Source organism: Triplophysa rosa, linkage group LG14, assembly GCF_024868665.1.
Source record: "Triplophysa rosa linkage group LG14, Trosa_1v2, whole genome shotgun sequence".
Taxonomy (NCBI): Eukaryota; Metazoa; Chordata; class Actinopteri; order Cypriniformes; family Nemacheilidae; genus Triplophysa; species Triplophysa rosa.
In genome coordinates, this window is record NC_079903.1 from 12193572 (window position 1) to 12216601 (window position 23030).

The 23030-nt window shown below is 37.8% G+C and overlaps 4 protein-coding genes across 5 annotated transcripts; 2 read left to right on the forward strand and 2 right to left on the reverse strand.

Annotated features, from left to right (window-relative positions):
• Positions 1 to 17: 17 nt before the first annotated feature.
• On the forward strand, positions 18 to 11189 carry supt5h (SPT5 homolog, DSIF elongation factor subunit). Of its 2 annotated transcripts, none has more exons than XM_057350933.1 (30): positions 18 to 134; positions 690 to 812; positions 1670 to 1823; positions 1924 to 1989; positions 2943 to 2957; positions 3396 to 3465; positions 3570 to 3638; positions 3805 to 3870; positions 3967 to 3997; positions 4085 to 4153; positions 4267 to 4518; positions 4621 to 4710; positions 4812 to 4882; positions 4968 to 5073; positions 5159 to 5252; positions 5328 to 5464; positions 5535 to 5690; positions 5775 to 5921; positions 6012 to 6158; positions 6689 to 6814; positions 6898 to 6982; positions 7133 to 7240; positions 7357 to 7459; positions 8396 to 8523; positions 9034 to 9139; positions 9225 to 9383; positions 9453 to 9621; positions 9871 to 10074; positions 10405 to 10500; positions 10803 to 11189. In XM_057350933.1, the coding sequence occupies exons 2-30, from the start codon at positions 732 to 734 to the stop codon at positions 10941 to 10943; spliced, it is 3246 nt and encodes a 1081-aa protein (XP_057206916.1). In that variant the 5' UTR covers positions 18 to 134; positions 690 to 731; the 3' UTR covers positions 10944 to 11189. The 2 variants fall into 2 exon arrangements, with proteins under 2 accessions (XP_057206916.1, XP_057206917.1); XM_057350934.1 differs by having other exon boundaries at positions 2946 to 2957.
• A 285-nt stretch (positions 11190 to 11474) lies between these two features.
• Positions 11475 to 15525, reverse strand: rnaset2l (ribonuclease T2, like). Its single transcript, XM_057350935.1, has 11 exons — positions 15426 to 15525; positions 14518 to 14575; positions 14263 to 14356; positions 13946 to 14003; positions 13671 to 13738; positions 13336 to 13393; positions 13185 to 13252; positions 12140 to 12253; positions 12009 to 12057; positions 11841 to 11915; positions 11475 to 11764 (listed from the first exon to the last, which is right to left on the reverse strand). The coding sequence occupies exons 2-11, from the start codon at positions 14522 to 14524 to the stop codon at positions 11552 to 11554; spliced, it is 804 nt and encodes a 267-aa protein (XP_057206918.1). The 5' UTR covers positions 14525 to 14575; positions 15426 to 15525; the 3' UTR covers positions 11475 to 11551.
• On the forward strand, positions 15176 to 17826 carry LOC130564651 (cytochrome c oxidase subunit 7A2, mitochondrial). The gene is made up of 4 exons (XM_057350939.1): positions 15176 to 15291; positions 16634 to 16720; positions 17455 to 17539; positions 17661 to 17826. Exons 1-4 carry the CDS (start codon positions 15277 to 15279, stop codon positions 17720 to 17722), a joined length of 249 nt encoding a protein of 82 aa, XP_057206922.1. The 5' UTR covers positions 15176 to 15276; the 3' UTR covers positions 17723 to 17826.
• A 105-nt stretch (positions 17827 to 17931) lies between these two features.
• On the reverse strand, positions 17932 to 20933 carry chp2 (calcineurin-like EF-hand protein 2). Its single transcript, XM_057350938.1, has 7 exons — positions 20685 to 20933; positions 19895 to 19967; positions 19712 to 19792; positions 19426 to 19550; positions 19013 to 19074; positions 18791 to 18913; positions 17932 to 18655 (listed from the first exon to the last, which is right to left on the reverse strand). Exons 1-7 carry the CDS (start codon positions 20749 to 20751, stop codon positions 18602 to 18604), a joined length of 585 nt encoding a protein of 194 aa, XP_057206921.1. The 5' UTR covers positions 20752 to 20933; the 3' UTR covers positions 17932 to 18601.
• Between the last annotated feature and the right edge of the window lie 2097 nt (positions 20934 to 23030).

The following is a 23030-nucleotide window of genomic DNA, read 5'->3' on the forward strand; positions in this document are numbered from 1 at the left end:
TCTGAGTTGTCCTCCTACTCACTAGTTGGCGCTGTGCAGTTGTCTCGCTACCTACTGCTTACGGAAGTTTAAGAAAAGAAACATTAGCCGACCGTTGCTCTCGGAATATAGCAGGGCAAGACCGCTGCATAAAGGTAAGAAGATATTGTATGCACATTAAATCAGTATATTTACTGTATTTTTTTTATCAATTAAAGGCGTGAACCTGATGAACACTGTTTTGCGTATAATGCTGTGCACGTCAGCCAGCTCATGCTAATTTGTTGTCTGGTGGATTTAGCAGCATTAGCCAGAGCACATGACTGTAAGATGTTAAACACAAGACCCAATCGAACTGCATAATGATGTTCATCTATGATCTAAAGCCCCTTAATCGTCTTTTAAATAGACTAGCAACAGGCTAGCAATGCTAATTCAAACAAATCACAAAACGTAACCGCAGTGGTCTAGCAAAATACACAGGTGTGTTGCTAAACCTAGTGAACAGACAGCGTTCTGTTTTAGTGGAGCACATGTTCCTGTCGCATGTAAACATTAATAACTTTAAATACGATAGTTCTGTCTTAACAGTTCTGTCTGATGGTTTCAGTACAGTAGCACTAGCATGTAGAGCAATGTTCATGAACGAAGGCTCCACACGTCCATTGTTCAAGATCAAGGATTTACGTGTTACTGTGTTTTTACAAAAGGTGTTCTCGTCTGGATAACAAGAGACAGAAGACTACAGGAAGATGTCTGACAGTGAGGACAGTGATTTCTCTGATAATCAGAGTGAGCGGAGCAGCGAGGCTGAAGAAGTGGAAGAAAACGATGTGAGAGACTGACATGCATAAACAGCCACCAATCACTATGCAGTTAACGATATGGCATGATATGAAGAGTTTGGTTCCAATATGAATATGTGAACTCCGTTTTTAAAACTGTTCAAAAAGCATGTTTTTTTATTGTGCATTCCCATTAATATCAATCAAACTGCAGTTGGTTTGTTTTGATTTAAGCCATAATAACTAAATACAGCTAACTAACACAATAAAAACATGATAAAATAAAAAAACATGATAATTGAAAAATGTTAAAAACGAAGTTATCTCATTTTTGAACCAAACTCTTCATATATTGTGATACAAAAATATACAGTATTGTAGCGCTATGGCGTTTTTTTTCTATATGTGGTCTGCTATTGCTTGATTTGCCAACAGGTGACCTACGTTCATTATTATTATTTTCTCTTAGCGTTTCGCTTTTTGAAATTTAATTGTGTGTTAAAATTGTTTTATTTTTCAGTGCCAGGTCTATGCAATTATTTTTATGTGACATATAATTGACATAATTTTAATCTTGAATGTTGTGAATCCTGTAACAAGTTGTATGTAGAACAAAAATGTTGTTGACTGTTGTTAATGTTTTGAAATCAAATTTTGATTTCATTTTCACTTTGTAAATATTCAGAATGACGTGATGCTATTGAATTTGTAACCCAGTAGTGTGTATTGTATTGAATTTTGAGCTCCGGGTGTTGTTACACACCTGCCAATCACAGTTCATTTTGTATTTTGATTTTTGTCAGTGAAAAAACATACATCGGAATCATTCCATTTTACAGTTACACTGTTAACCTTTTAGGATGACTGTAATTGAAAGGAATAACTTTGATTTCATTTATTTCCAGGATGAGCAGGGGAGTGTAACTGGCAGCGACAAGGCAGCAGAAGAGGAAGGAGAAGACTTGGAGGATGAGGAGGAATATGATGAAGAAGAGGAAGAGGATGATGAACGGCCCAGGAAAAAACCTCGACACGGCGGCTTCATCTTGGACGAAGCCGGTAAAAATAATTCTTCAATCTATTTAACCAGTAAATGTGATATTATTTAGCATACTTGTATATAATTTAATTATATTATTCTTGTTTCCTCATTGACTAGATGTTGATGATGAGTATGAAGATGAAGACACCTGGGAGGACGGGGCTGAAGACATCTTAGAAAAAGGTGAGTAATGGCAAAAAGCCGATTTTTGTGTAATTATAGTTTTTAATCTGTAGTTCTAATTGGATGTTTTTTTGAAGTATCAGAGTTTTCACAGACACGCTGTTATTGAATTGCCTTTCTGGTTTTAGTGCAGATTCTTTACAACTAAGAATGTATATAAGCATAATTTAAGATTTGGGAGTTGGAATGAATGTCTTAGTAAGTTAAAACCTCTGTGGCCAGGATGTGCTGTATATAAATATGCATTGTAATGAGTTAAAGGAGGCATTTAATAGCAAACTGTGAATGAAATGTTTTATAAACTGATGCGACTGTATTCTTTAATGTGGATTCTTTATTTCTTGTGCATGCCTCCTTCAGTTAACGGTAAACCAACTCCAGATTTCTCTGCTTTTTTTCTTTGTCTAAATGAAGTGATTAATCCTCAGATCATTGTTTCACATTTGGTAAAAACTCATGCCCATAAACTGCACCCCTCTAACATTTGTCTGTGATGTTTAAAGCTGTTTGACTAATGCTTAATTTAAAATATGAACAAGGAGCATGGATGGCAAATACATTTCATAAATAAAGGCTAGAGCTTTAAAATACGTTTTCAGTGATAAGTTGCATGCAATTGAACGAGGGGACTATATGAAGGGAACTGCTCAAGTTTACAAATATGGTCATTTGTCTGAAAATGCTCCTTTACGAAAAACAAATAAATACAAATTACATCTGTTGAATGGTAGTATTCAAGACTGCTCATTGTATTGCATCAGCTAACAGTGACATTACATCAACATCATGTCGTTTCCATCTTTGAAACGTGTCACGTGTCAAAAGCCCATCAGGTGTAATTTTTCTTTTTATTTCTGTTCACTTGGTCCTGTCTGTGCCCTTGCCTGCAATTGCTGTGTGCACATGAAATTGTAAAATGGCACATGTTCCTCCCTCCACGATTCAACACTAAGCAGAAGAGGCGGAAGGTAAGAGCTTTAACATTCTGCTGTTTTGTTTAGATGGGCTTGGTGGTTAAAACTAGTATCGAGTAGCTGTGTGTACGTGTGCGTGCAAGTTTGCAATGAGAATTATGTACTTGAGGCTGTGTACAATGGAAGCGATGTGAAAAATTCATACAAGGTGTCTGCCAGCGTAAGGCATCTTGCTGTGGGAAAGCAACTATAATTGTGAAATTTTTGTCTCATGTAAACATATTGGCCTCAAGCACACATTTTCTCTAGTTTCTCTGTATGAAGGCATTAGTGAGTTGTTTCTAAATTCTGCACAACCTTTTTTAATCCAAGAGGCATCAAACCCAATGAGATTATTTTGTTCCAAATGAATTGATTTTAGAGTTGTAGACATAACCATCTCATTTGTTCTTTTCAATCCCTGTGTTTCAATTGTATTATTCTGTCTGTTAGTGTCCAACCTTGACCACGTAGCGTTGGATGAAGATATCTCTGGTTCCCGTAGGTTGCAGAATCTCTGGAGGTGTGACGACTACACTGTACAAACTTTCCCGTGGTTAAATTACCTTTCACAATTAAAAGATTGTGTTAAAAACCTGTTTTTTTTTCCCGCTGCGACCTTTTTAGGGACTCGCGAGAGGAAGCTCTGGGAGAGTACTACATGAGAAAATATGCCAAATCTTCTGGAGGGGAACAGTAAGTCCACAAAGTTCACACACCGTGACAAAGTATGTGTCACCGGCATGTTCACGTGTCAGAATTAATGGAATGTTGGTCTGCAGTAAATGTTCCGTTCAAAGTGCTTCCAAAGAACAGGCAGGTTTATTTTAGGTTCAACTGTTTCTTCTATTGTTTACACCAGTATTTATGGCGTCTCGGAGGATCTTTCTGATGATATCACCCAGCAACAATTGCTTCCTGGAGTCAAGTATGTAAATGTTGCATTTATTGTTTATTATTGTTTTTTAGAAAGAAACATAAAGAATTTAATCAAGGGTTTGTGTTAATGAAATATCTTTTGCAGGGATCCTAACCTGTGGACTGTTAAGTGTAAGGTTAGTACTGAAGATTCCCAACGCTATACTCATCGATGATGTTATGATGTGGCTTTATGCGTAAGGTTTAATCTTTTTTTTTTTTAGATCGGCGAGGAGAGAGCAACCGCCATTGCCCTCATGCGCAAATTCATTGCTTATCAATGCACCGACACCGTAGGTTTTCCATTGCGTTATCTGTTTGTATTGTTCGAGACAAAATAACTGTCATGATTGAAGTTCACCTTAAAATGGTGCCAATATACGTTGTGCTTTGTTTCTCTCCCCAGCCTCTTCAAATCAAATCCGTGGTGGCCCCCGAGCACGTCAAGGGTTATATCTACGTGGAAGCATACAAACAGACTCATGTCAAGGCCGCCATCGAGGGGGTCGGCAACCTGCGCATGGGTTTCTGGAACCAGCAAATGGTCCCTATTAAAGAGATGACAGATGTTTTGAAAGTGGTTAAGGAAGTGACGAATCTTAAACCCAAGTCTTGGGTTCGTCTCAAGCGAGGTCTTTATAAAGATGACATTGCGCAGGTGGGGATTCCGGCGATGATTTATTCTTTGCCTTTGTATAAATACACAGATTTGGTTTTGTGTAAAAGCATTGTGACATGTTTAATAATTTGCCTTTGGCAGGTGGACTATGTTGAACCGAGTCAGAATACAATCTCGCTAAAAATGATACCTCGTATTGATCTGGACCGCATCAAAGCAAGGATGAGCATGGTAGGGTACACCTCTACTGTGTCTACTCATCATAATATACAGTACAAGCAAGATATAACAGATGTGGTAACATGACCCTGTCTTTATCATTGGTTTTATAGAAAGATTGGTTTGCCAAAAGAAAGAAGTTTAAAAGACCATCTCAGAGGCTTTTCGATGCTGATAAGATCAGGTAAAGTTAATCGTGAGTCTTATATCGTAACCTCTCGACTTACATCTACCCAGTTGTGTCCACACGTTTCCCCTCTGCTCTTTAGGTCTCTTGGTGGTGAGGTCAGCCATGACGGTGACTTCATGATCTTTGAAGGCAACCGCTATAGCCGCAAAGGGTTCCTGTTTAAAAGCTTTGCCATGTCAGCTGTAGTAAGTACCCACACACACGATTGAGTTCCATTTGTTTGTTGTTTCTTATTAAAACGTAATTTGTCCGGTTTTATCTTATCTGTAGATCACAGAAGGTGTCAAGCCCACACTTTCAGAACTGGAGAAGTTTGAGGACCAACCAGAGGGTATCGACCTTGAAGTAGTCACAGAGACCACAGGTACCACAAGTTTGTCTGTCTGCTCAGTGTAGATTTGAAAGATTTTGATATTGAATACGTGTTTTTGGATGGCAGGTAAAGAACGTGAACACAACCTCCAGTCGGGTGATAACGTGGAGGTGTGTGAGGGAGAGTTGATCAACCTTCAGGGCAAAATCTTGAGTGTGGATGGCAACAAGATCACCATCATGCCCAAACACGAGGACCTCAAGGTGATCAGTCTTTTTATGCCATGTCACCTTCACAGTCCTATATGATATCTCACCATCTTTTTGTTTTTAGGATCCTCTGGAGTTTCCAGCTCATGAATTGAGGAAGTACTTTCGTATGGGCGACCACGTGAAAGTAATCGCCGGCCGTTTTGAAGGTGACACGGGCCTCATAGTCCGCGTGGAGGAGAACTTTGTCATTCTCTTCTCGGACCTTACCATGCATGAGGTACATTTACTATCAAATGATACTATCAAATCATGCATAAGTGTTGGTGCCCTGACTATAAACATGTTGTTGTTTTTTCTTCAGTTGAAAGTCTTGCCCAGGGACCTGCAGCTGTGTTCTGAGACGGCCTCAGGTGTGGATGCAGGTGGGCAGCACGAGTGGGGAGAGCTGGTACAGTTAGACCCCCAAACTGTAGGAGTCATTGTCAGGCTAGAGAGAGAGACCTTCCAGGTAAAGTCTCAATGAAAACAGTGAGATACATTGGAGTTTTTTCTATGCGCTTGTACACTTTTGCTAGACTTTTAGCTTTTTTGTCTGTAGGTTCTAAACATGCACGGGAAGGTTTTAACAGTGCGGCATCAGGCTGTAAACAGGCGGAAGGACAACCGCTTCGCCGTCGCTCTCGACTCCGAGCAAAACAACATTCACGTTAAGGATATTGTCAAAGTCATCGATGGACCACACTCGGTAAATAAGTCCGAGTCATTATTCATTGGTTGTGATGTGTTAAAGGGACAGTTCGACTGTCAAAATGAAAATTCTGTCATCATTTACTCACTCTCGAGTTGTTCAAAATCAGCAAAAAAAAATTCTGGTGAACACAGAGAAAGATATTTGGAAGAATGCTTGTAACCAAACAGTTCTTGGGCACCATTGACTACCATAGTAGGAAAAATAACAATGGTAGTCAAAAGTGACCCAGAACTGTTTGTGTTCCTACATTCTTCAAAACATCATCTTCTGCGTTCAACAGATCAAAGACATTTATAAAGCAATTTTACATACTATGGTAGTCAATGGTGGCCAAGAACTGTTTGGTTACAAGCATTCTTTCAAATATCTTTCTCTGTGTTCATCAGAACAAAGACATTTATACAGATTTGGAACAACTCGAGGGTGAGTAAAGGATGACAGAATTTTCATTTTTGGGTGAGCTATTCTTTTAACAGGACTGTACTGGCTAAAACCAATCTGCTAATTTGTTCTCTGTTTGTTAGGGCCGTGAAGGTGAAATCCGGCATCTCTTCAGAGGCTTTGCTTTTCTGCACTGTAAGAAACTGGTTGAGAATGGAGGCATGTTTGTTTGTAAGACACGCCACCTCGTTCTGGCTGGAGGCTCAAAGGTGTGTTCAACCTTCAACGTCTGGTGCCAAAGCTTATATTTTCAACGTCTCGACCTTAAAATGTACCCATCTTTTTCCCAAAGCCAAGAGATGTGACCAATTTCACAGTGGGAGGCTTTGCTCCCATGAGCCCACGAATCAGCAGTCCAATGCACCCAGGGGGAGGAGGTGAGTGAGTGGAGTGCAGTTTTGGTCTATCTGGTAGTCATGTTGCATCCTGTATGTTATCAGTTTTCAGGTATTGAATTTCAGTATAGATATAAGGACCAAACCAATGTTTTGAATTGATTCTCATCAGTTATCTGGTCTCTTCTGCAGGTCAGCAGCAAAGGGGAGGCGGCGGTGGCGGCATGGGCCGAGGCAGAGGACGACGAGACAATGATTTGATTGGGCAGACTGTCCGTATATCCCAGGGACCATACAAAGGTAGGTTGGAGGGGGTGACTTGTTTGCACATGCGTGGACTCCCATAAGTTTAAAAATCACACGAATGGATGTGCAAAAGTTTTACTTTAGCTGATCTGTTACTTTTGTCTTCACAGGCTATATTGGAGTGGTGAAGGATGCCACAGAATCAACAGCTAGGGTAGAGCTCCATTCAACATGCCAGACCATCTCTGTGGACCGTCAGCGTCTCACAACTGTGTATGTTATCAGTGTCTTGCCAGCTTTCTGTAGAATTTAAACATTCCCTAGCATGTTTGTTTATAAGGGTTATGCAAGGGAATGTTTAAATTCTACACCGCCACCATTTTTGATCATAATCGCAAAACTTTCACAGCCCCCACAACATTTTGTTTTATAAACATTCAAATAGAACAGGACCTCTGCTTTAGAACAACAACACAATATTCATGTTTTTATCAACACTTGAATGTAAGTAGGTTTTATTAAGTTTTTATCCAGATCAGATTCAGGAGGATGATCAAAATGTATATTATACTCTTATTAGTGGATCTGTTATGCACCCCTATTGTATAATAGTCAAAACATGTAAACCCCATAAAAATTAATTGGAATTGAGACGTTGTGTCATAAATGACAGAAAATCTTGTCAATGGGAACAGTTTACCCAAAATGAAAATTCTGTCATCATTTACTTGCCCTCAAGTTGTTACAAATCTGTAAAAATTCCTTTGTTCTGTTAAACACAAAAGAAGATATTTTGAAGAATGTAGCAAACAGTTCTGGGGCACTTTGTCATTTTTCCTACTATGGTAGTAAGTGGTGACCAACTGTTTGGTTACAAGCATGTACATTCTGTGCAAATGATTCATAGCGAGAGAGAGAATTTGACAGTTCTGGGCTTCTGGCTCTATACTACTAAATCTGGGCTTTTTTATTTATGGTTGTGTAATGTGTGTTTTTGGTGAACTCTGAATGACGGGCCAATTTTGGGACTGCTAAATACTCTACGAGAAAAATTTGAATGCTGGAAAATATTTGCGTGTTATGGCACGTAACACAGAGATAATACATTTTTGCATGTTAGTTTTTCTGACATGACCGCCTCATAAAACAAGTTTATAACTGTAGTTAACTCAATGTGCTTTCATATCTGTTTTTTTTGCCATGAATCAGAGGTGCCAAGCGACATGGAGGAATGACTTCCACCCATGGACGAACCCCAATGTATGGCTCTCAGACACCCATGTATGGAACTGGCTCACGTACTCCAATGTATGGCAGTCAGACGCCCCTCCACGATGGTAAGAGAAACAGATTTATTTTAGGGTCGGACATTCCTATCCCGGAAATTTTTATGGTCGAAAATCCTCACCCCACCTATAAAATTTAAGAAAATTTTAGGAAATTTAGGATACTTCTCACGGACAGCAAATTACATTTTTAAGAATAGTGATATACTGCAGTTATAGTGATTATCTTAAAAAAAAATCTTTGCTCAGGAGTTGCTTTATTTACACTTGTTTTGAGCGTGAGTCATAAATCATTGCAACTTGCAAACCAGAGCACTGAATCCTGTGCCACATAATTCATTGTAAACAGACAGAACCAGCAGTTTTTTTGCCTTTAGACTTTGATATTTAGAAGTCTGGTCTGAGAAAGTGCTGTCATTATATTTAAAATGCATGTTTTATATACAGTTAAACATAAAATTCATATAAAAATAATGCTAAAAAGTTAATTCCATAAGAAAAAATAAGTTTATCAAATTTTCTAATTTATCTTGAATGACTGAACTTTATCATCGTTTACAGGAAGCCGTACACCTCATTATGGCTCTCAGACTCCTTTGCATGATGGGAGTAGGACACCAGGTCAGAGTGGTGCATGGGACCCCAGCAATCCAAACACACCATCACGGTAAGAAAGCAAGAGATAATTATACAACCTTTTCGTCAAACAATGTCATGTACATTAACGGTAACATTTCGCCTTCATTTTTCAGGCCTGATGATGATTTCGAGTTTAGCTATGATGATGAGCCCTCGCCATCTCCTCAGGGTTATGGTGGGACGCCCAACCCTCAGACTCCCGGTTACCCAGAAGTGCCCTCCCCACAGGTCAACCCCCAGTACAACCCTCAGACTCCTGGAACTCCTGCCATGTGAGTGATCATTCATATACTTGTGTTGATCTTTTCAGTATCGTGTCTAAATGTGTTTCTGCACCTCAGGTACAACACAGACCAGTATTCCCCGTACGCAGCACCATCTCCGCAGGGGTCTTACCAGCCCAGTCCCAGCCCACAGAGTTACCACCAAGTGGCCCCAAGTCCCGTGGGATACCAAAACACGCACTCTCCTGCCAGTTACCACCCCACCCCATCACCTATGGCCTACCAGGTACACATTTGGTAACTGTATGGAAAATATAGTTGAACTCAGTTTTCCTTTTTTTAGCAGTGAAGGTTTATATTTGCAAGTAAATTTTAATATATTGTGCATTACATATGTATTGCAAAATGTAGCTAAATAAGCAATACAAAGTCAATATAGACATTTACTAAACAGCTATAGGTGTGTTAAAGCAGAAACTGTTAGGCAGCGAATTGAACCATATGGAGTTGTTTTAACAATACACATGATCTTCAGGCCAGTCCGAGCCCCAGCCCGGTAGGCTACAGTCCAATGACCCCTGGAGCTCCATCTCCCGGAGGATACAACCCTCACACTCCTGGATCTAACATCGACCAATCTTCCAATGACTGGGTCACCACAGACATCATGGTGCGAGTTAAAGACACCTTCTTGGATGGAGGCGTCATCAATCAGACTGGTGTCATCCGCAGCGTCACTGTAAGTAGTTTTGGTGTGTTGAGTTTTAGTTTTAAAAATGTTTTGCAGTGCAAACTTATTTGGCAGTTTATTACCAGTCTACCCCTTCCTTCTTGAAGAGTCTACACAACATTGTGTTTAATATCAAAACTCTTTATGTTCAGTTACCAAATCAAGCCTCTGATACGTCTGCTTGTACAGATGGATTTAGGTTTGCGTGGCGAAGCAGAGCAGAGATTTTTAATAGATATGGTCAAAGTTTATATTTCTGATAGGATTTTTTTTGTTAGTTGGTTTACCAAAATATTCTTATTATTTTTCATGAAGAGAAATTGTTTTGTTTAAACACAGGGCGGGATGTGCTCGGTTTACCTTCAAGACACGGATAAGGTGGTTAGCATTTCAAGTGAACATCTGGAACCTGTTACTCCAACCAAAAACAACAAGGTACTGTTACATGATCTAATTCTGGAGTTATGAATGCACATGTCATTGATTAACGTCCATAGCTTCAGGTAGTGGACGTGTTCAGGAAATTCTCTCATCGTTTGCTTATCTTTATCTAGTCTTGTCTCGTATGACTGACTGTCTTTTGCAAAACAAACAGGACATTTTGTTGATTCAGCTGTTTTTTCCACAGCATAGAAGTAACCCGTTTAATCCATTTTTTTTAAGATGCAGCTGTAATGTAATTCACTTCAGAAAAAAATCATCTGCTAAATGAATAAATGTGATTGTGTGCTCCTCAGGTGAAAGTGATTCTGGGAGAAGACCGGGAAGCCACAGGAGTTCTGCTCAGTATCGACGGAGAAGATGGCATTGTTCGAATGGAGCTGGACGAGCAGCTGAAGATTCTCAATCTCCGCTTCCTTGGAAAGTTGGAAGTGTGAAGAACCACACTCATATTGAACACATTTTAATACTCAAAAGCAGATGCTAAGATTCAACTATCATTTACCAAGAGTTGTGTTTTTTGTTAGTTTCATCATCTACATTGTGAAGTAGCTGGTCTTTTTTTATTAGTGGACGCAGTTTTAAGTGAATAGTCTGTTTTCTGTTTCTTCTGTGTTGTAGAAACATTTTGGCAAAACTGATTCTGTCAAATAAAATGTGAACTGTGAGTTCTTTAATCCATCCATTATGAGCGCTTGCATGATGTTTAATAGTCTGCGGCTGTTCATTTATACCTCTTATTGCCTGCCGATATTTGGCACGTTGATTCACATTTATCACTTGTGCTTTTCAATGCTCCGCTGAGGAGTTCGATCGCCAGCGGATGAGAAACTTTGTGCCACTGAAATCTATTCCACATCACGACACGTTTAATGTCAATGAAAACTGGTGTATATTCAAAATGAATTAAAAGCCCTTCATTCCCATCTGATCTGAGATTGTTTTAATGATTATATCGAGAAAGAAAATCCAAAGGCTGAATTCTTTAGGTTTAATGTAGCTTGTTTATTAAAAGAGGGAAGATATTATTCAGACACGCGCTGACCTAAGCTTGTCTGGAATGGCTCGAGTTGCAAGGTTCATGGGGTTGCTCATAGTTAATTGGAAAGTAAAAGATGCTTTCGTTTTTTGGACAGGGATGTCCTGGACTGTGAAGCCACGCTGTGGTATTAAACAACTGCTTTTGCTCTTGTTTATGGCATCCAAGCGTTTGGTTTCTGAAGAGATTTATCTTCAGTTGGACCCACACTTGACGACCCTAAAAAAGAAACATGTTTTATTCTTTTGAAGTTAGAATGGATATTGGTTTAGTAACACGTTTTTTAAAAATCTACCTTCTTGTCTGTCACGCACTGCAAGTCGTAATTCCGCCCAAACAGTGGTTCCAGGACACTACTTATGTCATCATACTGCCGATAACATACAGTAAGAGTATATTAGTGAAGTTTTGCTTGACGTATCACATTTGGGATTATGATTCATAGCCAATCCAATAAACTCACTTTATACGACACGTCACAGGAGGTTTCGATTCCAGAAGTTTTTAAGACACTGAAAATGCAAAATTAATAAGCTCACTGTAAGCTGATGTCAGTGTATTTCTTCTGAAAATGCTGACCGCTGGTTAACTCACCTATCGATGTCATAGAGTTTCCGAAGCTTGATTGCAGTCTGGAAGTAATGAACCGGTGAGCCCATAGTTTCATCACAACCTGCACAAGTCCCGTGTTTAATCCACTCTTCCTTCCTATTAAACCACATAAATTAGTTGGGACGTGTCTGAGCCAGACCTATACACACCAACATTGCGCAATTCCATTTTAACGTGACAGCAAGGGTTTTAAATGCTGTACTCTACTGGAAGTCTGATTGTCTACAAACACCTACAGTACACCTACACCACACCTAACAATGCAACATTAAAATATAAGTAAAAATAAAACAAAACTCGAGCTTTTAAAGCAAAACGCTTTTTAAAAAGTGTGAAAACTAAAAGTTCAGGGGTTGGCCAAAATAGCGCAAACACCACGGAGACAGGTGCTGGTGAAATGCTGTGCCATAGGTCTATAAGAACATTTTGTAGTTGCTTCCGAGAAGCTGAAGCAGGAAACCACCGATAAATGGATGCCCATAAACCCCTTTTGGAAATCTGACAAAAAACTTGTTCTAACCACAGCTGAACGTAACTTATTCTGGCACAGCGTTTGTTTTGGCATACAGCCTAGACAGAGCAACATTTTTTTTCTCACAGTGGCCTATACAAAAAATATTAATCCCAATAACAACAGTTGTTCATATTATTTTAACTAAATTGATCATGTCCACGGGTTATGTGAGGAACTACACCTGTGGTTATTCTGTATGAACATTAACCCAAACCTTTGAGATCAGTTGGCAACAGTAATTACAAAAACAGCCCAGAAGACCGGGCTTTAAGAGATGGTCTAGCGGCATTTGCAGCTGCAAAATAATTTGATGTTTTGTATTTAATGCATTAAAAATCACACATTTTTAAGTGCGGTCTTAGTGTACCAAACTACTTTTAGGGCCACTGTATATACTTTCTGATACGTTCTTTCCTTATTAATAATCTACCCTACCTATAGTGCATTCATGTAAATGCATGTTTGTAGGCTGCAAGATAACATCATAAATGTGTGCAAACAGTTGATATTTACCAGAAGATGAAGTAGTTCTTAGCTTTCACTAGTGAAGGCCACAGCTGAGAAAGGTCAGGTTCAATGTCCTGCGTTTCAACACAAAACGGTCTCATTATTATTTTACAGCCTCTAGGGAGTTCAAACAAGAAGCAGACTGAAATATTCTAACCTGCAGATGGGAATGAAATATCGGCCAGCAGTCACAGCAGTGACCAGTATGTTCAGGCCTAAGAGACAATATGACACTTTTAAATGAAATGTTGGTCCTGATGAATAAAAGTTCAATATTCAAAATCTAAAAACAAAAACGATTATAAAATAATTTCATTCCAAAATGTTTGTGTATGAGAGTTCTTTTTTTTGAGAGGACAGGAAGTGATGGGGAGGAGAGAGAGCAGCAGGACCAGGAAAGGACCACAAGCCAGACGACTCTTGTTAAGTGTTATAGTTTTTACTAAGGATTTCAAATGTCCAGAGCATCAGGAAACAGGTTGTTTTTCTTACCATAAACCATGGATAGTCCAGTTTTGAACAGTCTGTGGTATTTTGCAAATATTTGTATTGTTAAGGCTCTGTGGAAGAACGTAAACATAATAGCATAAGAGTTTACAAAACGTTTGATTTTTAGCATGGAGAAATCACTTATAGCCAGATCACATTGCACCTAAAATACCACAGATCACAATGGTAAAATTGAATTTTCACAGACATCAACAAGCTAAACACATCTTGTATTAACATAACCAGCCCTGTTTTACAAAAAAACTATAAATACATACTATGCAGAAACTCCCAGGCCATTGAAGAGTGAGAAGCATACAGGTCCAGTTACATGAGCTATGGAAATGTGCAAACAAAATAAAGAAGTTGTGTTTTATGGCTCACTCTCTTCCTTTTTCGAGTGTTAGCGCTGATTACACTTTTGGATATCAAAGTAAAGCAGTTCCACATTCAAATTTGATTATTGACCATTTATTTGTTCATTGCATTATTTGACAAATAAATTGCAAGTATTCTGTTCTCTGTTTCCTATAAAATGTTTGTAAAACATTTGTTCAAATTTTGTAAAATATTTGAACAATTCATAAGATCTTACTGTCTTGACGCCTTATCAGAACATTGGTCTTCATCATACGTGAAGACCCAACCAGTAAACAGAACAGCCGTGAATGCCCAGAGGATGCCTTTGTCTGCAATAATACACTTGATCAATAAACTCCATACTTACAAAAACTGAATGAGGTAACACAATTGATGAAACTTTTGTATTACATTTTTGTTGTCTATTTAAAAAGCATACATTGTTATCATGCTACGTAGGCAGCCACTGTAAATATAAGACAGTACTTACAGATCATGTTGATCCTGCCGTATAGAAAGCTTCTCACAGAATGTCAGTTCAGTTTTCCCTAGTGAAATGCAGAAATGAAATAAACCACAATCAGGTGTAAGGTCTATCTTCAGACTTCAGTCAAAGAAGAAGTGAAACTGCAATATTTAGGCCCTATATAACAGTTTTCAGACATGTAGCTTTAACTACATCATTACTTCCATATGAACGGGCTTTTAGATGACAGCTGAAATGCATCCATTGAATAGAGTTTTATTGATGGACCATAGTGATGTGTTTTATTTCACAAGTTTTGTATTGTGATTACTTTTAAGACATCTACAAAACGACGATACAAACATACATTGTATTTACTGCGTTTGGATCCGTATATGCTGTATTGTTTTTAAGTGGTACAGCGCCACCTACTGCATAATAGCGGAAACACGGGTTGCCATAAAATCTCGTTTTTGACAGCAACGCGAATTCTGTAAATTGAAGACATAACTCGTCATCCACGGGGAAACAGTTAAAGAAAACGTAAAATACAAATTTAATGCGCAAATTCGTCATAATATCCGATTTGGGTAAAATGTTACTTCATGCACTGATTCATAAATTGTTAAAAGCTTTAAGTATTGAATCAGCCTGTCGCTGCAGGGTTGCCTTTGCCCTCCTGACTACTTGGCTCCAGTTCAAAAACTCGGCAATGAGCGTGTGTCCTTGTAAGGGCCCTGACTAGACAAGTATCAACAGGCTTCACAGACAGCAGCGTCGAACATGAGGCATTTACTGGTAAATATACTACTGTTCTTCTGTATTCTACCATTGTCAGCAACAGGTGTCGAGCTTCCAAAATACTTGTGAAACGGGAACTATTTTACAGAACGATAGTCTGACCATTGCTATGCATGCCTTGCTTAACAAACCTGGTCATGAGATGGTAGTCTTGGTTTTGATCGGCACAGATTCGGATGTGTTGAGTTGGAAACAGCAGTTTTTGTTAAATGGCTGGTAGCATCAAATGACCTCTAAAGAGAAAAGACTCAGTCATTCAGTGGTCATCTGATATCGTGGCTCTTGTTTAATCAGGGAAAAAATCAGTGTGTTTGTCTCTTTATTACAAGATTATATATGCAGATTAAACAAATCTGTTTTCAAAACTGAATCATTTATATAATTTCTATAAGCTTGGGATCCGTTTTGTGTGTAAACTTATTGCCTGTTTTTTCTTTAATCAAACTTGTATAAAACAGACGAACTGTTTTTTTAAATCTAAAGAGTCAAGAGATCATGTCACAGTCACGCATTTATCATGCCTACATGCAGACATAAACACGCACAGCACACTGGTGGACACACTGCAGTACTGAAGGGGCGGGATCTTGTTGGGCCCAACCCACCACTACGTTTTGTGCTCTGATTGGTTTGTTCCAGGTGCTTGTAAATAGCACGTGGCTAAATCATCAGATAAGCCACATGCAGTTGACCTTGGGAACCATAAAACATTGTTGACGTTTGTCACTTCAGGTCAAGCAGTTTTTGCAAAGGGAAACAGAAATCTGTATGTAGCTTTCATAAATTATAATATTGTTTAGCAAGTAACGCAAATATTTTTTAAAGGGAAAGTTCACCCAAAAATACAATTCTGTCTTTATTTACTCACCCTCGATTTCCAAATCTGTATAAATTTCTTTGTTCTGATGAACACAGAGAAAGATATTTGGAAGAATGTTCGGTTCTTGGCCACCATTGGCTACTATAGTAGGAAAAATGACAATGTCAAAAGCGCCCCAGAACTGTTTGCTCTTCAAAATATCTTCTTTTGTTTTCAACAGAACAAATAAATGTATGAAGTAGTTTTTCCTACTGATTTGATACAGATTTGGAACAACTTGAGGGTGAGTAAATGGTGGCAGAATTTTCATTTTTGGATGAACTGTTCCTTTAAGACATTAAGTAATGAATCACTAATGTCTTGAAAGCTTTCAAGGATTTTTTTGTACTACTCTATATTAACTGGGCAAATATTCATCTCTTTGTTTTTATTGTTTTCCACAAGACACATTTATTTCAGCTTCATGAATTTGTGAACTTGAAATAAAATGTAAAAACATCTCTTTTTATACTCTGACAGTCTCTTCCTCGGCTGGCCTCACGGGCCTTCTGCACAACTGCGAGACAATTGAAAAATAAGGTGCCAGAAAGACAGAAGGTTTTCCTGGTAAGATGAATTTCATACTAATGTCAATAAATATACTTGTATATAAAATATTAATCAATTTAGATGAAGAGTCCAATAACTGACATGTATACGGGTAATAAACCATGATGTGTGACATGTTGGTGTGACAGCAAAAATTCTGAAAAAAAACCTAACAGTAAAGATAAATCAGTCGTATGCTATTTTATATTATAAATATTAATCATATAAAATAGTATATTAACATGTAGTTATTTTTTCAACTACCCATACACACAGTTTAAGTTAATCAACAATAGAAACAAACAGTATTCTTTAAGTTTGGCTGCTCTTTACTTTATACATTTACAGGTTTAAGCTGTAATAAAGGAAAACACATAAAAATATTCTTTAAAGATCTGAAATCAGAATTTATTGCTGTTATTATTTGAACTGCAAACTTGCTTGTAGATCTTCATTCAGTTTCAACAGCCTGTTCATCTTGTATAGACATGTCATTATTCTTAAACAAACCCTATATTTGAAGGCCCGCAGGTAATAATGCAGGTACATTATCCAAAACAAACAAACCTCAGACCTGAAAAGATAATTATTGTTTAGTTCGGATCACATATTTTATGCTTGTTATTGGACATAGAATACTTACAAATAAGAGTTATTTGATCTGGAGTCATGGGTGACTCAGTGTTATCTTCTGACTTAAAAGTCTTTACGTTGCCATTTATTCCTTATGCAATGTCTGTACTTTTATACAGGAGGATAATGGTCTGCCTATCCACATTAAAGGAGGCACTACAGATGTCCTTCTCTATCGTTTAACCATGACCATCACAGTTGCAGGTACTATAAAAACCTCAGGTTATTAAATAATGTTAATGCCTAAATGGTAATTTAGGTTTACAAATAATATACCAGTACATATGTAGAAGTGTCAAGTCTCTGTTTTTGGGGTTCTGTTTAGGCACTGGCTTTTCCTTGTACTGGCTGCTGTTGGCCTGTATGCCCAAGAGTAAAGCCCAATGAGGATTGATGAATAACTTAAGTGATGTGTTATACTGTACAAATCTATTAAAAATACCTTAATAAATAAAACGAATACAATAAATAATTTCCTGGATTTCTTTCAGTAAAGCTTTCGCATTAAAACCATTTGGTGTTTAAGCATGAGTGGCGCCACCTATCGGTCAAAGCGAAATGTTGCGTCACTGTCCTGTGAACAAACGTATCAAATGTAAATAGTAAATTCAGTTATAAAAACAATCAATGCTTATCAGACTGAGTTTGGGAAAGAGTTATGTATACAAAACAATGCAAAACAATTATGAATCATGTCACATTTCATTTTTGAAAGTCAGTCAGACTTTAATACAAAAAGTCTTTGAGCAGTCTTTAAAGGCTGTTTTTAGAGAAGACACAGGTGTAGTACTGTGTGGTAGCCTTTCATATGAAGCTTATAGTCCAAATTAAATAAACCATGCCAGCATTGAAAAACCTTCAAAACATCAAAATCAAGCATGAAATCTTACCTTATGATAAGATTACCTATACATACAATACCAGTGCTGGCCATTATGAACACATTTCACTTAACATCACTCTTTCTTTTCCCTGCAGCAACAAACTGTTAGAATTAAAATATATGTAGACGCTAAATAAATATATCAGTCCAATTTATGTTATATAAACACTGTTTAGATGCAGAATAAAACATTTTATACATTTGTCAGAATGTAGTTGCAAATACTGTGCCATGTAGAGATTAGCAGTGCATTCAAATATGAAACAATCGCTGTATCCGTCACATTGTCTTGTGAGGATCTTCCCTGCATTTCTTCAGATTAGGAGATGAAACAGATTTTTGTGACGTATGTGAGGTCGGCATAGTAACCTTCCCGTAATGCTTTAACGCAAGAAGCGAATGCTCATCTTGTGGTCAATGTTGACCTTCTCCAAGGACTGAAACAAATTGATTTAAAAAAATGAAAGCACGTTTAAACATAATAACTGGCTGTAATCCTACATTGATAATAAAACAGGCGTATATAAAGTGCTGTGGCGTTATCAAACTCTGCAGACATTGAAAACTGATACCTTGCGAAACTCCTCAAACGATATGGCATCATCTCCGTCTAGATCTGCTTCCTGTATAGTGCGGTCTACTATGCTGTCCAGTTGCTCTTCTGTCACCTGCATCTCCAGCATGCCCCGGAGAACCTGTCACACAGACTCAGCTGTCAGTCATATTCAGTTGGTGAGAAGTTTGGGAGCAAATGGACCAAACTAGTTATAATGATGATTCTGGAGACCACTGACCTTTAAAAGGTCAATTCTGGATATCTTGCCATCCTTATCCAGGTCATACAACTGAAAAACAACTGTAAGAATGAAGTTGAGAGATTAAAGAAATTACTCCGATGCTTCCTAAAGGTCCTCTCCTGGTATTATGGTAAAGTGATTGTATTGTTCTCAAAATAAATTAAATTCAATATTTAATAACCATTGATTTATTTATTAGGCACATGGTTATGTAATAAGCAGAAAAATGTTCGGTCAGTTGGTCATTATTGCAAAATAAACCCATTTAGGGTGATACGAATCTCTTTGTGTGCATTAGGGTCGAAGACAATGACCAACTAATGGCACTTGTATCAAGAACATACGTTCCGTAATTAAGAGGATGCTGGTATATCCCCCTACTAATGCAACTACAAATTCTACTAACATACATTTGAGTTTGTTGGTCCTGCTATTGATGGGTTCAGGAGAACTGGATTCTTTGGGTCGGCTGTTGTCAGCAGGTCGGAAATGAGCCAGGATTCTCACAAAAGTGTAGAAGTCCACTGTTTCCCTCCTGAGGGAGACATCATTACTTAACCATACAGCTATACAATATACAACATACATGTGGTTTTAGTTACTGAACTGAGAAACTACATTATGATGCAGAAATGTACTGTGCACTGTGTAAAAACAGGTTACAAAATGCCCAGATTTGTGTCCAGATTCACTCACCCAGGGGAAAAGAAAGCACCTATTATTCTGTCTCCTATGGGGTTTATTGCCAGTCCTTTTATTGCTTCAAAATCCCGAGGACTGTGTAAAACAGGACAAAACAACAAACAAAAAATGTGGCATCTAGAACTGCAATTGACATTTTATAGGACGTGAGCCAAAGTGATGGAAAAAACATCTTACCAGAGGTAACCTCTTCTTTCTTTATCTAGCTCTTTGAAGCGGTCATGCAAACGTATGATGTGTGCAGTTGAGACTGAAAGAAAGATGTACATCATCATATAAAGGTGCATTACAGGCAGTAGAACTCAACATACAGGAAATGACTTCATCAGTATGCAATGGACCAATATATGAAGAGTTTGATTCCAAAATGAGATAACTCCGTTTTTAAACATTTTCTAAAATCATGTTTTTTATTATGTTATCATGTTTTACAGTGTTTTATTGTGCTCGTTAACTGTATTTTTTTTAGTTATTATGGCTTAACACAAAACAAACCAACTGCGGTTTGATTGATATTAATTGGAATGCACAATAAAAAAATGATTTTTTAATTTTATCTCATTTTGGAACCAAACTCTTCATATTAATCTAACTGACATTTAAATTGCTTTGTAAACCAGGCAAGTAAATCCATTTATTGCATTTTATTATTTGCGATATTTCAGACATGAAATTTGATTATATATCTACTGTATAGATAAATTGTATGTAAACAGTATGACTAGATTGCAGCTGGACACTAAAGTCTAAAAAGCTAAACAGCACCTGCCACTGTCAATCTAACGTTGGTATAAAACTGACGTGACCTGAATACAAATAAAAATCAATCTAAATATACAGTATAACTAAAACTAAAGATACAACCGTACTTATAAAATGACAAACACGCAAGGACAATAATAACAACAACTAAACAAATGAACGATGAACATAATGTAGCAAAACAACTGTTGTTGTTGTTACTTACAGCCAGTTTCTTGCATCAACTCCTCGACGTTTGGGATTTTTATCAGGGTGGAGTTCGTCGAACCCATGTTATATAGTTTCCTTTATCCCGATCTCGACACCATTAAATATTTAGCCCATGTCCAAAAGTGCATAAAAACCAAATCATTAAGACGTACTTGTAAAAAGTTGCAGAATGTTAACGGGATGGGTGTGTTTGTGCTCGACCAGCATGGGCGGCTGGTGAATCTGCCTGTTCAGAATAACAGATTTTGTACAACTTCATGAGCGCTGCGAAGACTGATCGGCATGTGACATCAAAGCACTGCAAGAGCGATTCGAATCGCGGGCTTTCGATGCGCTCTCGCGATACTCTGACGTCAAATGCTGATCAGTCTGCGTAGTGCCGCATGTCATCATGGATGAAGTCGAATGCTTGATGTTAAAACTTCCACTGCATGCTTGTGGGGGTTTGTTCGGTATGTATATTTTTCTTTGCATGTTGCATACTTGTCAGTGTTAGCATTTGCTTGTTTGGACATTGTAATTAATGTGACATTTTATTATATATAAATTAAAGCATCGTTTGCTTGTTTGTTTACAGTATGTTGCATAGCTAGGAAATGCGATAACATGCCTAATTTTAGAAATACTGTAATTTCTAAGTAGCATAATGACACATGAAAAAAATCTCAGCATTGTTTACGATGTAAAACATTCAATAAAAGTAAACGAACAAGCGACTTTATGACAATTTAATCTACGTGGTAATGTTCGTGTGCTTTTGTACACTAGATAGCGCCATACTCTTTCACATGACAGAAGAAAGTCCATTGCTTGTCCGTTGTTGGAGACAACCAAGTTATGTAAACTAGAATTCTCCTCAGAAATATAATAAAACTAGCTATTTAACTTCACATTGTACTGTTTCTAAAAGCGTATACATCCACATACAAACATATACTCGAGAGATGGCATGTGTACACCAACTCTTTGATATTTTTATGCAATCAGAGCTCTCATTTTTCATTTCCTTGTGTTTGTGTTCCTGGAATTTTCTGATGTGGAATTTGTGAACTGTTTCATACACTAAGCAATTCTTATTCATTTTGCATTCCCGTTGCATTTGAGATGAGAACAAGTTAAAACTACTTAACAGGGGAATCCTATGTTACTACATCAGGGCACGTTCACGTGTTGGGGAGAGTTAGTATGTCAACTGACCAGTCTGTGCTTGGAATGTGACAATACATGGAGATGTGGGGACTTTCTTGTCTTGTTTTGCATACTTTCATGTAATGGACAAATATGCATTAGAAAGATGCAAGCCTTTGTGCATCGTATTAAAAACAGTACAAATGCAAAAGAACCTTGGGTTAAGGGTTGATTATTTACTGAACACTTTGTGTTGTACAGAAAGGTTGGTTAATTGCCAAGTAGAGTGTTTGTAAATTGGGTTGTATGGGGACGCTTGTATGATGTCATATTTACAACACCTTGTGTTTTACTGGCAAGTATCCAAAATGTAATAACAAATTAACCGAAACAGTTGATCATCATTTAATAGTGCAATTTAGGTTCATTTATTTGTCTGAGTCATAGACTCAATAAATAATATAAGAAATTATTATAATAGGTTGCGGCATTCCTGACATAAATAGCTGTGGGGAAATCCATAGGTAGTGTAAATACACTGAATGGTATCTGCTGACTGCTTTTTAGGGTGTAAAGCACTTTGGGTTCAACAGGATTATGCAGTGGGGTTTACCCTCCCCCTACCAAAGTATCAGTCACAGTTACTCCCACCAAATTAATGATAGTGATAGTTCACCCAAAAATAAAAATTCTGTCACCATTTACACACCCTCTTGTCATTTCAAACCTGTATGACTTTCTTGACAAAATAAGATATTTTGAAGAATGTTGTTAACTGGCCCCCATTCACTTGCAATTCAATTGGTTTTGTGTCCGTACAATAGAAGTGAATGGGGGCCAGTGCTGTTCGGTTACCAACTTTCTTCAAAATATCTTCTTGTGTGTGCTGCGGAGGAAAGTCTGCCTTCAAACAGTATAGTCCAAACACCTGTTTTGTTTCTGAAAATACCTTTAAGCAGTCCTCATAGCAAATGGTACATTTTCAGGCATTCCAAATCTAGGCTAAATATTTATGTTCATAAACCAAGGGTCTTCAACAGGGACCCCTAGAGATACAACAAGGGGCCTACTGATAATTGTCTCTTGTTAAGGTTAGTTTGTAAATGTTACCTGTGATAAAATGAAACTGTATGTTTAAAAACATTAGGTGTTCAAACACACACACACGTGCATGACACTATATTTACACCAATAATAATTTGAATGGCTTGGC